Here is a 22,303-nt window from a genome sequence, read left to right as displayed (position 1 = left end):
AATGTTCAGAGAAAGCCAATAGCTAAAAGCTAGAACATTCAGAAAACATTTAAGTCAGCGCATGGCCCTTCAAAGAAGAGAAGAATTAGATACAAGGGAGGAAAGTAGAGGGGAAAATGAGAGGGAGGATGCAGGAATAAAAGATTAAAGGAAGATTTTTAAAAATGGCATTTCTGGGTAGAAATGCTGAGCAAAAGTATAAGCAAAGGAATGATGAGATAATATATACAGATGACAGCGACAATATCAGTAAATCAATTAGGCCAGAATCTAAAGATTTATACAGGAAATAGAGAATGAGAAAAGAATGTGGGTCAAAGTCAATTTGTGGGAAACTCTGAATGTCAGGTTCTATACTCTCCACCGCCCCTCCCCCCCCAAAATCTGCATTCTACTCCAGAGATACAGCAGATAACCTGAAGATTTCTGAACAGAACCACATAGATCTGGAAGGGACTGACAGACCAAATACTAGAATCCTTGACTAACGTGGGTAGCAACAGAAACGGAATGGAAAGAACAAAATGAGTGAAATAAAAGTAAGCATTTAGAAAGGAAGAACTGATCGATGATTGGTTACTGCTTAGATGAGCTAGAAGGGTAAGGATATTTTCCAAACAGAAAAGAGCTTTGGACAAAAGTGGACAGAAATTAAGATGTCGACAGCTGAGGTAGCTACTTCTGAGCAACTAGCAATTAAACATGTAAATTACCAGATGTACTAAATAGTTACCTGTCTCCATTGTTACAGAACTGAACAGCAACAACTTTGTCCTAAGATATAAAACAATAGATTTTTGGTTAAAATGAACTTATTTAAATAAGATGGGGTACAATGCTCTTGCCCTAAAATTCATACACAAACATCAAGGGGGAAAATTTTTAATCTACTTTTAAGGAAAAATTAAATGGTAGGGTGAGAGACGAGACGAAGGAGGGAGAAAGGGAATATCACATTCTCAGAATAGTATCTATGAACTACACTGAAACTGCTTAAAAAATTAAAACAATTACAAATAAATAAAACTAAAATTTAACCCCCTAGTTTTCTAAAAGAAAAAACTAATGACACTTGAAACTATTAACTAGGGCAGGATACTCACAGTAATTTGAAATAAATACAATTCTGCAACTCATAAAGCATCTTTTAAAATATTTTAGGGAATTTTTTTTACATTACTAATGTATACCAACACTATTTCAAATTAAGTGTAAAAAATAACAATAATATTAAGACTTGGTAAAGCTCAGTATTTTAAATTACCGACTGCGTAACTTTGACAATGAAGCACATAAAAGAACACAGAACAGAAACAAAATACTTCCACATACAAAAGCAAAGAATTATTCAGTGGATAAAAGAAAGACCTTCATCAAAGGTACAAAGGGATATAACTAAACAACAATGCTCACATCCTCCTGAAAATGGCAACTTGGGATAGACCAAAAGGACAAGTGTCAGCCAGCAATGGCTTTCACCCCAATCATACACTTTCTTGTACATAAAATTGTTACTGATAACTAAGGGGAATTAAGACTTTATGAGCCTTTGTTGCATCAAAAACATCACATGAAGATCAATAAACTAAATTCAGCACAAATAACTTTTGGGACTATTAATGTAGTATACTCAGTTAAGCCACTCACTGCCTGCAATAGTGTGTGGGCACGGGTTCTTGCCCCAGCTACTCTGCTTCTGATCCAGTTCCTTGCTAATGTGCCTTGGAAAAGCAGTGGAAGATGGCTCAAATGCTTAGGCCCCTGGGACCCATGTGGGAATACCTGAAAAAAGCTTCTGGCTTTGGTCTGGCCCAGCCAGTTCACATCCCGGCTGCTCTACTTTACACAAATCTAGTTCTCTGCTACTGGCCTGGAAAAGCAGCAGAGGATGGCTGTCCACGGGCAAGTCCATGGGCTCCTGCAGCTATACGGGATAAGCTCCTGGCTCTCTCTCAGATTCATGGCAGCCCAGCTCTGGCTATTTCAGTCAGTTTGTGTGTGTATAACTGAGCCTTTCAAAATAAATAATCTTTACATTAGTTGACAGCTCTCCTGGCCAAGCTTTTACAGCAAGTATCTGGGCAAGTGGAGATTCAAAGGTGGACTGTATCAGCCAATGGACCTTGGAAGGATTTCCTCAACCTTGGAGCAACGAAATCAACAGCACCTCAGAACCATCAAAACCACTTGACCCTTGGAGCATGCTCCACATTGGGGACCCTGGGATGACATCAGATGGCTATCCCCATCCCTGTTTACTGATGCATTAGGTTGCTGGGAGCAGCCCTCTCCCCTACTCTGTCCACTTTCCACAGAAAACAGGAGATTGGAAAGAATTGTCTCATCTGCTTCACCCCATTGCCTCGACCCTCCCCACCCTAATCAGTGGTCCACATGGGAATGTGTCCTTCTTCATTATGTAAACACCAACAAAAATAAAATAAATTTATTATCAAAATACAAAAATCTTTTAAAATTTGATTATAATTAAAATACAGGTTAAACAGAGGATTTTGAAAAACCATGCCTATAGCACATGTGTGGGGATACATATAATAGTTATGTAGATACATGCATATTTCATGAAAATCTAAAGAACACATATTTAAAAATTAAAAACAATAAATCCAGAACCTCATACTATCTTTATTACTAAAAATATATCTTGCCATAAAAGCTATAGTACAAACATACAGTAAAATAGGGTACAGTGCAAAAATAAAGCCAACTTTCCAAAGGTATTAACATATTTAGGTTTCTCGTTTTGTTCTTACCGTATGTGATTCTAGTTCAGCAATTTTCTCAGGGGTGTCAGAACCCAGATAATATATTCTAATCACATGGTCAGTGCTACCTGTTGTAATGAACATACCACCTGGAAAAGTAAAACAAGGAAAACAGAGTACCATGGAGCTTGCAAACCCTCGGATTGCTTCATTAGTTATTAGTAGCTTAGGATATTAGGAAGCCTTCAGGCAACACAGATTGTGTTCTTTTACATACCTACTTTTCAGAGAAAATAGTGCAAAATTTCAGAAAAGGAATACTTTAGATAGATATTTCCTTTAACTAATAAAATATACCACATGCGTGGTAAATGCAGACTTATGAATCACAAGTATTGAAGGCCAAGGCCTTGAGGAATTGAATTCATCTCTCTATGATGTACATACAACATTTCAATATTACTTTTAAGGTGACTTTTATCCAGAATTCTCTTTATAATGACTACTGTGGTGGATAAAATGTAAGATCTCAATCATTCCCAAAACAACAAAAATGTCTAAAAATAAATGGTAGTGATGGATATAGCACAGTGTGAATATTACTACATAGAACTATATGTTTAAATATAGTTCAAATGGCTAATTTTGTGTATGTTTTACCACAATAAAAAAAAAAACAAGAAACTGTGAACACACACTGTAAAATTGTCTTTTCCAATTTATATGGTGTCAATGTACATATGTTTTGCAAAATCAGGACAGGATATTTCATTGAACGGAGTCAGAGAATACTGTACATTTCTGCTAGTGGGTCTCTGAGATCCAGGGGTTTTTGTTTGTCTTTTATCAATTAAGTTCTGCATTATATAAAAAGATATTAATTAACTAGCTAGAAAAATTCACTGCTTAGACATGTTACTTACAATTCAAAAAGGCTCATCTAATTTAGCATGTCCACTTTTTGTACACTCCCATTAACACTCAGATACATAGTTCTTTCCTCATAAAAACTGGGTCATTTAATATTTGAGTAACCCAAAACATTATACATACCAGAGCTGAAAGATGAACAAGATATCTGAACTCCAGGTCTGGATCTCTCAGTAAATTTTACTGGACGATCTCTAAAGAGAAAAAAAAAAAATGCTTTCATTTTTTCATCATGCTCATGTAATGAACAATAATACTAGCACACTTCAGGATATCGATCAGTTTAGCAGAAATATGATAGAGGAAGCTAACAGGAAGTGGTCAATAGGCACTATTCCCATAATTCAAGTTAGAAACTCATTTACTCTTTTAAATGTAATTTATGGATCAGCTTTATAAACTTACCATCATTACTAGTACTAAAGTAGAAAGTTCAAAGTCTTAGCAAAATAAGATATGAAATACAAGAAATTCCTCATAAAATTTTTATGCAAACTAATTTCTTCAATATTGATATTACAATTATTTTATAGTAAATCTCTACCAGTTAAAGTAGGCATGGACACACACATGGCCTACTGAAAAATCGAGGTCATCAAATGCTTTGTTTTTCTCAATGTTTTAAAACCATTTCTGTACTTACCTAAACTTCATTGTTTTTACATGCCACTGCCAGAAACAAATTGTTCCATCAGCACCAGTAGAAGTGAGGTATCTGGTTGTGCCTTTAGTTGATGGACAAAACTTAAACGAAAAAAAATCTGATTCAAATGGAAAGTTTTCATTTTCAAACTAACTTCAAACAGCATGTTTTAAAACTATTATCACTTCAGTACATATAATTAAAATTAGATCACTTAAAAAATTCAATTGGTTGCATTTCCTAGACAAATACTTCATAAAATTTAGGATATCACAAAACCTACAGAAAAATAATTTTTAAATCTGGATAAAATATTATTGTCCATGCTGTGTCATAGGACAATATCCCAGCATCCCAGCTGGGTACCAGTTTGTGCCCCAGCTGCTCCATTTCCAATCCAGCCAGGGAAAAGCAGCAGAAGAGGGTCCAAGTACTTGGGTGCCTGTACTATAACCCAGGCAGGAGACTTGGAGAGTCCCTGGCTCCTAGCTTCAGCCTGGTTCTGAAGGGCTGTTGTAGCCACTTTGCGAATGAACCAGCAGACAGAAGATATTTCTTTGTCACTTTTTCAAATAAATTTTAAAATTTCAATTCACCCCTAAATAACTATTTTTGAATTATTTGATATTATTTTTAAATGAGCACTTTAATGATAAATAAACTTACAAACTCATTACCAGCTAAGCCATTACAAATGTGCTAAACATACACATAACGTAGCAACTACACAGCTCAGAGGGACAGAACACTAGAAGTGACCTGAGATACACAAGTTAAAGTAATGAAATGTGATATTAATATTGTTCTTTTTGAAGTGTAAGCCAATTTTATTTATCTTCATGGATAATGTAAAACAGATCAAATCTTTGGTGATATAATTTTGAAAGAAAAAACATACACTGAGTTGCCCCTTAAAGGCCCACTATACAAGACACACCATGGTCTTTACAAGGTAGGCCTCCAAGGCTCTTTGAATATTTGTAGTTTAGCATTGTGTCAGAAAAAAAATCAGAGAGCAGTTGAACTCCTGATGACTGAACATGGGAAACAGTTGAAAATCAAAGAGTAATCTTTAGCATATCCATGAATTTTTCAAATCTGAAATGGAAATACTAATTTACAATGAGATAATAATTAATTAGCAAAATACACAGGATTACAGTATACACTGAACTTCAATCAACAGAAAATGATCATTTATGGATATTATGAGTTTTCTACTCCATTTTCTTATTTAGATTCACAAGGCATCAAGACCGTAGAATCGAACGCAAACAAAAATTCTTAACATTATAAATTAGTAATTTCTTTGCAGTAAATAAATCTGGACTCAGCATGCCTCCACGTGTTTTTCCCTTGTGAAACAGAAAAGTTCACATTAGGAAGCTTACTCATCTGTCTGTAACAAAGTACACAAAGCATGGACTATATACCAAATGCCGCTTGCTATCTGCTTCTATAAATCAAATTTTATGAGTGCTGTCATTTTGCACTGTGCCTGTTCCTACACCAGAAGTCCACAGTTGAGCAGCTGTGACAGAAACTGCATGGCCTGAAAAGCATAACATATTTTCTTTTTGGCCTATAAACTTGTCCCACATCTGACCTATAATAAGAAGAAAATAAACTATGAATGTGCATAAATTTTATCAGGTTTGATGAAACACTGAAAGCTTTATTATCCCATTACATTTGATTTCATTCATCAATCACAGAACTCATGTTAGAGCTTATTTTTTAATTGTGTCTAATATTTAATCATATACAACTGTCATACAAAAATTCAGCAAATACAGGATAACAAAATAAAAGCAATTTGTAACCACAACATTCAGAACTAACTAATAAGATATTTTTTTCAATTTTTCTAAAATATGAAAAAAACCTGGAAGGATAATATACCATGATATTCATAGGAAAAGGCAATGAATAATAAAGCATCTAAAATGTCTAATAATGCACATTACTGTGAACAAAAATGAAACAGAAAAGGAGAGACAGAGTAGCAGGGATAATATCAAGCAGAATGGCAGGGTAGTCAGAATAGGTCTCCCTATGAAGGCATTTGTATAAAACATTTAGAAAATGAGAGAATAGTCCATGTGAATATCCAGGGAAGATCATTTCAGAAAGCAAGACGAAAGGTAGTGGTATATCCACAGTGTTCAAAGCAAGAAGAATAAGCAGAGACCAGCAGCTAAAGCAAAGTAAGGAGAAAAAGCAAGGGAGAAAAAAAGTAAGGGAGAAAAACAGACAGAAGTAGATGTGGTCGAATAGAGCAAGGGGGCTGAGTGCACAGTCTTATGACCGGCACATAAATTGGAGCTTCAGTCAGTCCTATCATTAGAAGCTCTTCAGAGTACTGAGCCCCAGTTATATGACTTAACTTCCATTTCAAAGCCACCCAGTTCACTGTGCAGAGAACAGATCATTGCCAGGGACAGGAAAGGGAAGTAGTGAAAAGATCAATTCAAAGTGTGTTGGAATACTCTTGGCCACAGATGACGGTGGATTGACACAGGAGAGTGATGATGCAAGGCAGGTGGATTGGCCAGATTTTGAATACAGTTGGAAGGCAGAAGCAAAGTGATTGGACGAAAGGTTAGAAATGGAGTACAAAAAAGATGAAAGCTAGGAATGACTATTCTGCACAATTTGGAGTCACAAAATTATCATTTGTTTATCTGAGGAAAGCTTTCCCAGGGGTAGATCTAAGAAAATAAGCTAAGCTCCACTTGAGCCTGTGGAGCTTCAGATGTCCAGTAAATGTCCTTACGATGATGCCAAGTAAGAAGTTGACTAAACAAGGAGGGAGGTTAAAAAAAAAAAAAAAAACAAGATAGGGCAAAGATGTGCAAATAAGTTTAAGGGTTATCAATCTACAGATGAAATTCAAAACATGTGACTTAATGAAATCACTACGGGGAAGATTGATAGAAAAGGTACATAGATCTCTGGGGTAGCAAAATTATAAACAAAAGAAAAAACATGTCAAACAAATTTAAGAAAAGAACCAGACAACAGCAAGCATTTTTCAGTATAATCTAAGTCATTATTTTCTGTAATTCCACAGCATCTGTAAATTCCAGAAGTACTCAGTCAGCTGATAGCAGCAACACAAGTTACAGCTATGTAAAACAAGTCCACGAAATACGTCTCAACTGATCTGTGTGCACATGGACTTTCTCTAAAATACAAATTACACTGAACTCAATTATTACTGGCTCATTATAGACAGATACAGCGTTATCAAAATAATACCTCCAAATCTGGCCAGCAAATTTATAAAAAGCAAAAAAATGAAGAAAAGTAAATTACCTCTTCCAAAAGGAGTCTACAGGCTCAAGAATCCTGTTTTTCTCTTACAAATAAGATGACAAAAGTCCATCTTAGTTTTATTAAGCAAGGTGTCTTTACAGATATCCAGGACGTGCACTATCAATATTTGGTTAAAAAAAATTATCTACATTTTAAAAAGACACCCCCAAAAAAAGACACCTTAAAGGATTTCCATTAACATTAAACCACACATATTAAATTTGACGGAAACCTCCTGCATGAAATATTAACAGGGAGTACGCCAATATTCAAGTAAGAATCTATCTTGATTGACATGTTCTAAGGTGTTAGTGAAAGCTTTCTCCCTTCTTCAAATACAAATAATATAATGTTTCACCTGAAAACTGAAGCACTGTTTTAAAACTCTTTTATCTATTTCTAAAGAGAACAGATTTCTATTAAAGTAGAATTAACAAAAAACACCTAACTGCAGGGTAGGAGCAAAGCTCCCGAGACAGGCTGCTCCTATTAGCATCCTTTGTGCTATTTTATCTATACAATGAAACACAAAACAGAGCTAATTCTCACCTTTATTCCATGAATGGAAGATATTTTATCATTTTTCTTACCTGTATGGAAGTAATAGAAGCTGAATGTCCCTGAAGGACTGCAACTGGTGCACAAGTTCGAAGACACCACACTCTCACAACTTTATCACAGCTGCCTGCAGCAAGGAGTGTGTTTTCGTAGTTAACAGCCATGTCCGAAATTTCAGCAGAGTGTCCTCGAAGTGTAGCAAGAAGGCGTCCATCATCTGTAGCCCAAATTTTGACCAAACAGTCATCCGAACCCTATATTAAAGACAAAAGATGTATAATGACAAAAAACTTCGCGAGCTCCCTGTTGCCATCCAAAAGCAAAAGAAAAAAAAAAGACACAGGGATTTTTGCATTAATACTCTAAGCCTTTCCTTTTCAGCAATTTCTCTATATACAGCACAGATTCAGTAGCAATTTGTAAACAACATCAGTAAGAAAGCACTGACAAGGCAATCTCCAAACCAACAATGTTATCTGTAAATTCCCCCAAATACTATCAATCCTGAAACTCAGAAATATTTTAAACTTACTTTTCATTTATTTAACAATAAGCACTGACATTTTTCTTTCATTAAGCCTAATGCCCTTTCTGAACTGCTTTTATAGTTTTCTATAAACACTTCAGAAATTAACCTAAAGTACACCTATATTTCCTTCTCAATAAAGATGAGTCTGTTCATAATCTCTAGTAAAAATACATTGGATTTCAGGGCCCGGCACGGTAGCTAGCAGCTGAAGTCCTCGCCTTGCACACACCAGGATCCCATATGGGTGCCGGTTCTAATCCTGGCAGCCCCACTTCCCATCCAGCTCCCTGCTTGTGGCCTGGAAAAGCAGTCGAGGACGGCCCAAAGCCTTGGCACCCTTCATCTGCCTGGGAGAGACGGAAGAGGCTCCTGGCCCCATGGCTTTGGATCAGCTCAGCTCCGGCCGTTATGGCCACCTGAGGAGTGAATCATCAGACCAAAGATCTTCCTCTCTGCCTCTCCTCCTCTTTGTATGTCTGACTTTGCAACAACAACAAAAATCCTGACCTTTATCATTAAAAAAATAAATATGTTGAAATTCCAACTGAGAAATTCACAAGAATTTTTAAAAAGTAAACATCATCTTACTTTAATCTGGTAAGTTATTTAATAATTTTTTATTATAAGATGACCTTCATTATCATTACGCTCATCAACACTAAATACTTGGTGTTTCATTTAGAGGCATGGAGTCATCAATTGACGTCTATAATGATCTCTAAGGGGTCATAACATTTCCAAGTACAACCACTTATTTTGTTGTTGCATATAAGTATAAAAAGGAAATCATACTATTACTTGTACTTCTACCTGAATTTAGTACTAAGGCAATGAAACTAATATTTCTTCCAAATACACCTATGCTTCAATTTTGTACCCCAAAGTCTATAATAAAAAAATCAGTTTCAAAAACAACCAGTAGTAAAATAAAAGAAAGGTTCGTAGAATATCCATAATCTTTATTAATAACTGTGCAGTAAAAACATCTAATCAAAACGGTGATATAATCACTAATTAAGGAAAACTGGCAGCAATTATGCTAGGTGACACATGGAAAATGCATTCCAATAAATGTTTGCTAAAACAAAATGAAAATACACTGAGTATACTTCTTCCACGTAAATCAACCACCTCTTTTAATGAGGCATCTTAAGACTTCGTTGTGTAAATTAAGTTTCTCAAGAGAACAGGCATTATATTCAACCCATTTACTTGCATAGTTGAAAAATGATTTTCAATTTCTAGTTCTTTTCTTACCTTCTCATGTCTAGAATGGATGAATTACTTACAAAACATAATTCAAAGCCATGGACATCTAGCTTTAATTGTAAAAATGTAATATGCTATTATAAATGTTAAACTCACTGTAAAAATTCTTCTCCCACTTCGGTCAAATGCTACACAGTAAACAGATGACAAGTGCCCCAGAATTCTCTTATGCATCTTAATGTGCTGGTAAGCAGACGAAGGAAAAATATGGCTGAAGCGACTACATCCGGTTAATTGCCTGGCAGAGGTGATATTCACTGGAGGGGAAAAAAAACAGATTGATTTTTTTTAAACCAAAAAACAAATCTTGATTCAAGAAATCAAGTCAAGAATATTAAGATGGAACTAAACGAAAACACACACATCATAGCAATTCTACCCAATGAGAAACCTTACAAAAAGATGATTTTAAGAATTCACACCAATTACAAATAACACTAGGAATATCCTGTGAAGTCCCAAATGTCTGATACTCTGCTTTGGTTTACTGTAACTTCTGAAGCATATTTCCCCATAGCCTTTTTTTTTTTTTTTTTGGCACATTACAATTAACACCACATCCAAAAAAATATGCAGATAAATCTAAAGCATCTTAAAAATTATGCAGGGAATTTTAGAAGCTCTTGTTCTACCTTCTTGTACCTAGCCACTCTTTTAATATTTTAAGAGTAATACAAGAGAAGGTAACAGATTCCATGCAGGTCTTAAACCTCCTTTCTAGGTTTGATCGCGAGTTCTCCCATATTTGATTTCTGAATACAGAGGCTTTTTTGAGTTACAAATAAACTTGAGGCTTTCTCTCCTATGAATTTACTTTACATGCTGGATTCTTTTCATTCTGCTACTTACCTAACTTCCTAACACCAACCCCCCCACACACACACCCAAATTCAGAACTCAGAATAAAGCATTAGCCTGCTCTGTTCCCCTGCTAATTCCAAATGGATTCTGTCCACATTGAAAATGGAGCTTATAAGGCCTGGATGGCTCAGTGACTGAAGTCCCTTGCGTTGCAAGTGCAGGGATCCTACATAGGTACCAGTTCATGTCCCGGCTGCTCCACTTCCCATGCAGCTCCCTGCCTGAGGCCTGGGAAAAAGAGAACCACTCAAAGCCTTGGGACTCTACACCCGCTACACCCGCATGGGGAAACCCAGAAGTTCTTGGCTCCTGACTTCAGATCGGTTCAGCTCCAGTTGTTGAGGCTGCTTGGGGAGTGAATCGGCAGATGACAAACCTTTCTCTCTGTCACTCCTTCTCTCTGTAAAACTGCCTTCCCAATTAAAAAAAAATTTTTTTTTAATAAAATGGAAATGATAGAAAGACATACCTTTTCTAAATTTAAATTAGCAAATTCAGAAGAAATATTACACATTCTAGTGGACCTTAGATTGCTTAAGAAGCCTTTCCAATAAAAAATGAGTCAACTGAATAAATTTTTAAACAGAAAAAGAAGTTGGATCAATAATTTAAACATACACTCTTCCTCACCTTTAAGAAAGGACCAAAATTCTTGCACAGGTATGTTCCAAGCTCCTAAATTCACACAAACTGCAACCAAGACTGCAGGTGCCCTACGTGCTAGGCAAAATGCCACCATTCTGTTTTTATTTTTTAAGATTTAGTTATTTTTTATTGCAAAGTCAGATGTAGATATATATATATATATATATATATATATATATATATAGAGAGAGAGAGAGAGAGAGAGAGAGAGAGAGAGAGAAGGAGGAGAGACAGAGAGGAAGATCTTTCTTCTGATGGTTCACTCCCCAAGTGACCACAATGGCCGGAGCTGAGGCAATCTGAAGCCAGGAGGCAGGAGCTCTTCTGGGTCTCCCATGCAGGTGCAGGGTCCCAAAGCTTTGGGCCGTCCTCTACTGCTTTTCCAGGCCACAAGCAGGGAGCTGGATGGGAAGAGGGGCTGCCGGGATTGGAACTGATGCCCACATGGGATCCCTACACATGCAAGGCGAGGACTGCAGCTGCTAGCTACTGTGCTGGGCCCTATCCTTCTGTTTCTAAAGTCTTAAAATTGATGCTGAAGTTCATTACATTTCCATCTTTCTTTTTATCTAATATATGTATTTAAGCATACTAAATCCACTAAGTACTGGTTGTACTTAATATTTTTTTTTTGATATTTAAGACTCTTTATTCCTATCTGAAAGATTAAAATTTTCTTTATGCTTTATTTTATGTCTCTACAAATTTTTACTAGATATTTAAGACATTTTTTGAGGGAGGAAAGGAAGTATCCTTATGTTCTTTGAAATATATAAAATCTGCAGTTTTTAAAATTTGTTTTTTTCCATAATATTGTTTTCTAGATATAAGGATACTACCGCCATCTCCCCTCCCCATTCTGCCCTTGTGCTGTTTTTGCTCATATCATATAATCCTTCCACAACAGTCAAGTTCTGCTATTTAAATGTATCATGGCATTTGAGGTATAGCAGATAGTTTAAAAAAATCTAGCATACTAATTTCACTAAGAACTCTTTTTATTTCAGAGTAGAGATGCACACTGCAACATATTTTCACTTCCCAGTATGGTAGCTTCCATTATGCAGTTCATCTATGAAAATATGTGTGTCTGTATAGAGCTATATACTACAGCTCTATATTTCTCATGTACTTTGCATGAAGGGTGCCTTATATCACAGGGAACATACGGTATTTGACTTTTGGGGATTGGCTTACTTGATTGAGCATAACCATCTCCAGTTGGGACTATATTGTTGCAAATTGTTTTTAATGGCTGAGTAGTATTCCATGGAGTAGATATATGACAACTGAACATTGATCTACTGCATAACCTCGGAAAACACTCAAAGGAAATGAAATCTGCATAGGAGAAAGACTAATGCAGACACCGTGGAAGTTAGTAGGGTGAATGCTAAGACAACTGAAAACTGAGCTACCATATGATCCAGCTACGGCACTCAAGGGAATATATCCAAGGAAATGAAATCTGCATATGAGAAAGTGACGTGCAACCCTGTATTTACAGCAACACAATGCACAATAGCAAAGACATGGAAAAACCCAGATGTCCATCAAAAGAGGAATGCTTAAAGAAATCTGTAATTTTTATATTAATAAAAGTTAATCAAAATTAAAACAAATCCAATGTACATGATTTGGCGACATATTTTTAAACTGCCGGATTCAAGTTTTATAGCACTTTGGTCACAAAATATGGTCTGTAGAATGTTTTGAATCTATTTGCTTTTCAGGCAAATCTCCAATGAACACTAGGGAAATTATTCATGTGTTCTTCCACAGAAAACACACTCTTGGCCTGTTATGCAGCACAACATGTAAATAAATAAATAATGAAATGGAGATCATGGTTCCTATGACAGGATTTCTACCCACCCATTGGCCCTGTGAATTCTTCCAGTTCTCCCTTACACGCTGAATTACTTCATATGATAACCAAAACTAAACGTGTAAATTCAATGACACTTTGACGTAAGCGGACATTTTACCACACTATATAGTTTATGTGATAATAGTTTGATGTTTAAGCAAGGCAAAATTCAGGCAAAAATTGAGATTTAGCTAAATTAGCCTCAATAGAATCACGAGCCAAACAACAATGAAACCTTTCAACATCTTGCAGGGAAAGGTAGAGCTACTGGAAATTTTACAATGAGAAAAAGGCAAGGAATGAATGATGAGCAGCAAAATCAAAGAAATTTTGAGTGTGAATCATAAGATCATATTAAAAAACTCTAATCCCCATATCTACAAAACCGTATCATGAAAAATAATAACAATAAAAATATCAAATAAAGAGAAAATATCAGAAAAAAATCACAAACCATTTATAAAATACTGTGTAAGTTGCTATACTCCAAAAATAATTGTTAAAAATACATGAACATCATTGTCAGGTAAGAGCATTTGTTTTTTGCAGCAGTTCCACAACCCAAGCACCACAAACTCCCGCAATCTTAACACGCAAGAGCAGGCACACCAACTTTGGGCACTCGTCATTGTCCTTCTCTTGTTAAAACATTTCTTAGTGATCTGAGATCCTCAAAACAACCATTCTGCTGTGCTTTGGTTTGTACAGTGCAGATAGAGGAAAACGTATGTTACCTTCAGGTAGTTTCTCAACCTAGAACTAGTGACACCTGGGCTAGATGATGCTTAGTCACATGAGACTACCCATCTATTACCGGGTATTTAGCAACATTCTTAGCTTTGACGCAATACGTGACAGCAGTACTCCCAGCAGTAAGAAGTGATTTAAAAGAAAATACAGGCACTGACAAATATGGCCTAGGGAGAAAACTGCCCCTGGTTTAAATCACTGTTCGTAGTACATAAAAAAATTCACCCATAATAGGAGGAAAACAGAAAAGCGACCTTAAGGAGGAAAGCAGGTGAGAGTTAAGCAGTGAACACAGAATAGCCTTCTCTTGATTTTTGTCCTCAGTTCCTTTCATCCAGGATTTATAATTGCCCGTGTTCAGTTCTTTTACCCTCCTCGGTTAAATATATCCCTAGTATTTTAATTTTTCATGTTACTAAAAATAATATTGTTCATTTATTTTTTGGGTGGGGTTTTGTTTTGTTTTGTTTTGTTTTGGTTACAGAAATGTCACAGATTTTGTGTATTGTCTGTGTTATCTTCAACTTTATTGTCTTTATCAGCTCCAAAGGTTCTAAAGGACAGTTTTTTGGGTTTTCTATGTGTAAGAACACCCCGACAGAAAACAATTCAACGTCTTCCTTTTCTATATGGAAATGCCTTGCTTAATTGCTCGGGCTGTGATTTCCAGTGGTATTTTATATGGTGGTGGGAAGGGGCAAATGTCAATGTCCCTGATGTTACAGCAGACACTTTCACATTCTCAACACTGAGTGTGATGTTAGCTGTGGACTTATTCTATGTACACAATTCTTCTATACTCATTTTATTGAATATTTTTGTGTGGCAGTGATACATTGGGTAGGACTCCAAAAACACAAGGAAGAAATGTAAAAACAACAGGTACTGCATCCATGAAGTGAATGGTGCTGTACCACGAAAGAAACAAAGTGAAGAGGGCCCGGCGCCGTGGCCTAGTGGCTAAGGCCCTCGCCTTGAACACACCGGGATCCCATATGAGCGCTGGTTCTAAAAAAATCCCGGCAGCTCCACTTCCCATCCAGCTCCCTGCTTGTGGCCTGGGAAAGTAGTCGAGGACGGCCCAATGCTTTGGGACCCTGTACCCATGTGGGAGACCTGGAAGAGGTTCCTGGCTCCTGGCTTTGGATCGGTGCAGCACTGGCCGTTGAGCTCACTTGGGGACTGATTCAACGGATGGAAGATCTTCCTCTCAGACAAACAAAATACAAAAGTCAGGAATCCATCAACTGATGAAGATGAAAACATGTTATGTATACAAATTGGAATACTACACACCCATAAAGTAGAAGGACTTTTGGTCACCCACAACACAGATGGAACTGTAGGAAATCATCCCTCAGGACGCACACTGTGGTGTAGTGGGTACAGCTACTGTCTGCCACACAGACATCCCACATGGACACAGTTGTAGTCTCAGCTGCTCCACTTCCCACCCGGCTCCCTGACAATTCCTTTGAGCAAGCCATAGAGGATAGCCCAAGTCTTGGGCCCTTGTTTCCACATGGGCAACCTGGCTCCAACTGCTGGGACATTTGGGATCTGGGGAGTGAAGAAACAAATTAAAGATACATCTCTCTCTCTCTCTCTTTCGCGCGCTCCGTCTCTCTCTTCTATAATTCTGCCTTTCAAATAAATAAATAAATAATTCATAAAAGAAAAAAAGGAAATTATCCTAAATATTCTATGGTCCCATTTATATGCAGAATTTTACAAAGATGATCTCACAAAGTCAGAGTAGAAAAATATTTACCAGAGGCTGGAGGATGGGGCGTGAAATCAACAAAAAGGTGGATGTTAGAAAAAGACTAAAATAAATAAATAAAAAGCTTCAATTAGATACAAAGTATTTGAGTGATTTATTGCAGTGCATAACTACAATTAAGAACCATGTAAATTAATAACCATGTAAATTTCAAATTTGCAAATATATTTTTAAAACATTGTGATTGGGCCTGGTGCAGTGGCCTAGTGGCTAAAGTCCTCGCCTTGAACACGCCAGGATCCCATATGAGCGCCGATTCTAAACTCAGCTACTCCACTTCCCATCCAGCTCCCTGCTGGTGGCCTGGGAAAGCAGTCGAGGATGACTCAAAGCCTTGGGACCCTGCACTCGCATGGGAAACCTGGAGGAAGTTCCTGGCTCCTGGCTTTGGATCGGCTCAGCTCCAGCGGTTGTAGTCACTTGGGGAGTGAATCAACGGACAAAAGATCTTCCTCTCTGTCTCTCCTCCTCTCTGTACATCTGACTTTGCAATAAAAATAAATAAATATTAAAAAAAAAAACATTGTGATTGACACAGGTCCTTGCAGCGTGCACGGTGGCAGAGGTGTAGCACACACATACTCAACATCCTTGCCAACATGGCACTGCAAGTGACGCAGAGTATGCGGCCTGCGGCCTGCCCCCAACCTCAGGGCCTGGCACACCCTGTCCACTTCTGCCCTGGCAGCTGCAAGCAGGCACCGTTCAGACACTGTGTATGGGACCAATCTGTTCTTGGTGCATAAATGCAGAGATAAACATGAATGAATAATAGCAGAAAATGGTATTAGAACAGTGAGAATCAACAATTTTGTACAGGAAGCTTTGGGAGATGTTGTTTATTACAGTCTGCCTGAAGTTCAGACAAAATTGAAAAAAAAAAAAGATGAGTTTGGTGCTTTGGAATGTGTGGAAGCTGCAAGCGAATTCTCTGTTCGTTTATCAGAAGTTACTGACATTAACGAAGCTTTTACTGCAAACGCAGGAGTCCTCAGCAAATCTTGTTAGAGATGGTTGGCTGATCAAGATGACCCTGATTAACTCTTATAAATTACATCAACTAATGAGTGAAGAAAACCACCAGTATGGACTAACTTAATCTAGGACAGTTGTTTTACATTAGTGGCAGAGAGGACTTAAAATAACAACTTTTAGCTATATTTATGTGACCAGATACTGCTTTCCAATCTGCTATAGAAGAAAACTTCCCCTAACTGTAATCATTGCTGTGTACACAATATGCATCTTTTTGATAATACATTGTGATTTTTACACAAGGCTCTAGGCACTATTCAAAATGCACTAAATTATCTGTGGTTAAAAAAAAAGTTATAATTCAAGGAAAACACCATTATCTTAAGCCTTATGTAATATTGTAACTTGCATATCCCCATCCTTGTGTTGAGGTCAAAATATGCCATGATCTTTCCATTGGAATAAGTGGGAAGAGAGAACAGTTTTTGTTAGTGCTACACTGTCAGATTAATAACAATGCTATCTTAATTTCTGCAATATACCATTTCCCGGTGCTATTTTATGCAGTAAAGCAGTGTCTGCAATCATCTTCCTCATTTAAAATTATATGTACTTATGGGTACATATATTCTAACTGTGGTATTTGAATACATGCAATGGCCACACCAGGATAACTGGCATAATCACAGTCTTCAACACTTATTTCTTTGTAAACGCTTTCTAGCAGCTACTTTTTCAAAGATTTACTGCTTACCCATTAGAGAGAGAAAGATTTCCCAGCAGCCCAGAACTCCATCTGGGTTTCTGAAATGGGTGTCAGAGTTGGCCCAAGCATTTGGCCCATCATCTGCTGCCCCCTCCGCACATTGTCAGAAAGCTTGATCGGGAGTGGAACAGCGATGAGATGCCAGTGTTACAGGTGACCTTAACTTCATATGCCACAACATCAGGCACTTCCGGTAGCTACTTTGAAATAGACAAACAGCTCAAGCATCATTATCTTACTGTGCTATAGGACAGTAGAAGGTATTCTAACTGTACTCCTTTACTCATTACTTCTCCACCGTTCTCCTCTCCACTACCCCTCACAGCGTTGCAAAACTATCTTCATATACCAACATTAGTTGGTGAGGTGATACATGTTGATTAGTGTCAGTGGCTCCTTCTACCATATACAGATATCAAAACATCATACTGTATGTCATATATAATTGTTGTTAACTGAAAACAATTAAATAAATGAGAAAGAGCTAGAAAGATAGACAAGGTACATGAATAACCAGCAAAAAGGAAATACAGTCACTTATCCAACAAACATCTAAGTTCTTCAATGATCAAAGGAACACAACCAAGCATATAAGCAAAATGTTCTTTCCAAAGTATTTTTGTGGGGCCAGAGCAGTGGCTTATCAATCTAATCCTCCAACTACAGTGCCAGCATCTTCATGGGTGCCAGTTAGTGTCCCGGCTGCTCTAATTCCATTCCAGCTTCCTACTTATGGCCTGGGAAAGCAGTGAAATGACTCAAGTCCCATGTAGGAGATCTGGAAGAAGCTCCTAGCCCCTGGCTTTGGATTGGGTCAGCTATGGTCATTGCAGCCATTTGGGGAATGAACCAGCAGAGGGACCATCTCTCTCCATCTCTCTGTAAATCTACATTTCAAATAAAGTCTTTTTGTTTAAAAAACAGTATCTTTGCTTCATTTATGTAAAAGGCAGAGGGACAAAGACAGATAATCCATTTCCTAGTTCACTCCCCAAAAGTCCTAAATAGCTAGGACTGTGCCATGTAGAAGTCAGAAACCAAGCAGTCAACTCAGGCAGCCCTCACAGGTGGTATCTGAGCCATTACTTGCTAACTCCCTGGATGCAAAATAGCAGAAACTTCAAGACAGAAGCAGAGCCAGGATTCAACCAAGCACTCCGATATGGGATTTAGGCAATCCGTACAGCATACTAATTGATGTGCCAAGTGCTTCCCATTTTCTTTTTGTAAAGCAATTATTTCTTTGAGTGGAACAGATTGGGGCAAAGGCTAGCAGGGGTGGAGAAGAGAGAAAGCAGAGATAACAGGGAGAAGAAGGGACTGCAGAAGGGAAAAGAAAGGAAAAAAGAGAAGAAAGGAAAGAATGGAGAAAAAGAAAGGGAAGAGAGAGGGAAATAAAGGAAAAGAGATCTCTCATCAACTGGTTGGCTTCCCACATCCCTGTAAAAGCAGGGCCTGGGCGGGGCTGCCAGCAGGAGCTAAATCCAGGTCTCCAACGTGGGTGGCAAGAACTCAGTCACCAGAATCACCTCCACCCTAGTTAGATACTGAATCCATGAATATTGATGTGCGATATGGGCAACTAAACTGAGTCCTAATCACTAGTTTAAGTTACAACTCACAAAGCATTCACAATCCTATCAGAGATTTAGAAACTCAGAATCCAATCTGCGAAGTAAATCCAGCTACTGAAACCTTACACATACGTAATTTACAGTGCATACAATTTATATTTTACTTTTAAAAACTAGTTTGCAATGCAAATAACAAATTGAAAAATAAGGAAATATTCACAGTAAAACTGACACAAGTCTTAATATTTTAAAACACAGGCCTGGCACAATGGCTCATTGGCTAATTTCTTGCTTTGCAAGCACCCCGGGATCCCATATGGGTGCCAGTTCGAGTCCTGGCTGCTCTACTTCCCATCCAGCTCCATGCTTATGGCCTGGGAAAGCCACAGAAGAAGGCCCAAAGCCTTGGGATCCTGCACCCATGTGGGAGACCTGGAGAAGGTTCCAGATCAGCTCAGCTCCAGCTGTTGCAGCCACTTGGGGAGTGAACCCCAGCGGATGGAAGGATCTTTCCTTCTCTGCATAAATCTGATCTGCCTCTCCAATAAAAAAAATAAAATTTAAAATTTAAAACATACATATGAAATGGAGTTATGATAAGAATACGATCAAGACCCAATAGATGAGTAGATAAAGAAAATGAACAGGTAATTCACAGTAAAAATGAAAAACAGGGATAGACTTTGAAAGAGTGGTTAAGATCCCACTTGAGATACCGCAAACCCATAATCAGAGTGTCTGGTTTCAAGTCTCTGCTTCTGTTCCAGCTTCCTAACCATGCATACCCTAGGAAGCAACAGGCGATAGCCTAAGTAGTAGGGTCCCAGTCACCCATGAGGTAGACTCAGACTGAAGCCCCAGCTCCTGGCTCCAGCATGGTCCAGCCACAGTAATTGTGACCTTTCGGGGCATGAATCAGAGGATGGAAGATCTGTTTCTGTCGCTATTCATCTGTCTATTTCTCTCTATTGCTCTGCTCTGCAAATAAACAACAAACAAAATTTTAAAGCACATATTTTAAATATAAATAATATAAAAGCAGGTATCAAAAGAATTCGAATTAAAATAATGAGGATCAATGTTACTAATCCTAAACCTAACGTGAGCTTCACATTAAATTTTTTAGTTCACTGTGTTACATTATAATTAATATTTAGAGTCGGTCACTTCCTCCTTTAGGGATCTTTTTCTGTTACATTTTCTATCCCTCTTTATCTTAAAAAAAAAAACTGGGGATTATCAGTGTCTGTAATTTAACTTACTTCAGCTTAACTTGCTGCGCTTTCTAACACTGGTTATTAGGTGCTGCTGCATGGTTAAGAGGACAAGAGTCAAGGGCCACAGATATCCCAGAAATAGATTTCAATTCTATCAAAAACAGCTTAAAGAATTAAGTAACACTCAATAGAATGTATAAATCTTCTGCAATTGGTCAGTTTTTTCCACTAACATTTTTGAAATGCCACTGGATTAACTTCAGAAATTAAATTTACTGAATGATCTTGGAAAAAATGCAGATAGAAATGTCATATTTTAGGTATGTGGCAGTCTTACATGTACTATTAACACACCATTCCACACAACCAAATTCACTCTGCTCTAAAACTACAACCTGGAATATTGTAACCCAAATTGAAGTTCAAACCAGATGCGACGGTCTTCATATATCTCCATAACAGCTTTGCTTTCCTCTTTGTGCATCTGGAATCTTTGATAAGTTTGTGAAAGTCTATTCTTCCTTTACACCTTTCTTCATTGCTCTGTATATTAACAACCCATTCCATTATTTTACACACACATGCACACACACACAAAATAAATTACTTGACAAAATACTGATGCTATTGATGGCTACCCAGGGCTCTGGAGGGGACGGGCTGGGTCCGCTCCAGACCCAACAGGTCACTCACACTTTAGCCTGGAGCAGGAGGGGCCACAGGAGCCAGTTACATCACTGGCTTGGCGGGATTCCAGTCCACCAATGACACACCTGAACGAACATTCTTTACCTAACTAGGGCACAGACCGCCTTTTGCCAGCCCCCATGTCCAGAGGGGTGTAAGAATCCCAACACATATCTCAGCCACCCTTTTCGCTTCCTCCTTCTTCCCTCCGCACTGTGCGAAGGGGGCCCAGGAGCAGATTTTCCAATAAAGCTTCTGTTACAACTTTGGACATCTTGCTAATATTATTCCACCATCAGGTGGTCAGCAGTCATCATCTAACAGTTATGAAAATGTATTTTAAAACACTAATGTGGTTTGAGATGTACTAATTTACTAGTCATGCAAATCTATCAATTCTTTGAAAAATCACTTTTTATATAATAAAAATTGACATCTGCTTAATAATTTCCATATGCCAGGGACAATTTAGGCATTTTACATCAGCAATTTATTTCACCCTACCAAGGGCTTTAAGGGTCAGAAATTGAGACATAGAAGGGCTAACATGTCCAAGGATGGAAGCTGTTTCTCTGTGTCACTCCTCTCCGTAAACCTGCCTTTCAAATAAAAATAAATAAATCTTTCAACAAAAATTTGCAGACTCAAGGGCTAACTGTGATCGGTACACACTTATCAAAAATATGTATAATAACTGTATGCTGAAAATTACAAGGTGTTAATAATAAAAAGACCTCAATAGATGAAGAGACACACTCTGTGTTCACACATTAGAAGGCTTAACGTACACGGTTCATGCAGTGTCACAGGACCTAAGCCTCTGCCTGCAGTGCTGGAACCCCACATGAATTCTGGTCCCTATTTCCAATCCAGCCCCCTGCTAAGTGTCTTGGGAGGCAGCAGAGGATGGCTCAACTCCTTGGGACCCTGCACCCTTAGGGGAGACTCAGCTCTAGCTGTTATGTCCATTTGGGAAGTGAATCAGTACATCAAGTATCTATCTTTCTATCTCTCCTTGTCTCCGTGTTAACTGTGTCTCTCAGATCAAAATAAAAACTAAATAGTTTTTAAACAAAGGCTCAACCTACTGAATATGTCAATAGCCTGAAACTGATTTATAGCTTTAATACAAGTCAAAAGCCTCTAACAGACATAATGCTCATTTAAAAAATTCACATGTAAAGGCACCAGCCTTAGAATAT

General features: G+C 37.7%; 1 protein-coding gene across 1 annotated transcript in view; it reads right to left on the bottom strand.

The window, feature by feature from the left end:
• Positions 1–22,303, bottom strand: part of BRWD3 (bromodomain and WD repeat domain containing 3) — a 126,336-nt gene that overhangs the window by 67,429 nt on the left and 36,604 nt on the right. Inside the window, exons 7-12 of the mRNA XM_041000007.1 lie at positions 10,070–10,230; positions 8,208–8,429; positions 4,300–4,400; positions 3,780–3,850; positions 2,775–2,875; positions 734–774 (exon numbers count right to left, since the gene is read on the bottom strand). Coding sequence (XP_040855941.1) covers positions 734–774; positions 2,775–2,875; positions 3,780–3,850; positions 4,300–4,400; positions 8,208–8,429; positions 10,070–10,230 — 697 coding nt within the window. The remainder of the gene's footprint in view (positions 1–733; positions 775–2,774; positions 2,876–3,779; positions 3,851–4,299; positions 4,401–8,207; positions 8,430–10,069; positions 10,231–22,303) is intronic.

The sequence above is a fragment of the Ochotona curzoniae genome, unplaced genomic scaffold (assembly GCF_017591425.1).
Source record: "Ochotona curzoniae isolate NIBS_2020 unplaced genomic scaffold, NIBS_Ocur_1.0 scaffold_1852, whole genome shotgun sequence".
Taxonomy (NCBI): Eukaryota; Metazoa; Chordata; class Mammalia; order Lagomorpha; family Ochotonidae; genus Ochotona; species Ochotona curzoniae.
This window is presented reverse-complemented; position numbering and strand designations above follow the sequence as displayed.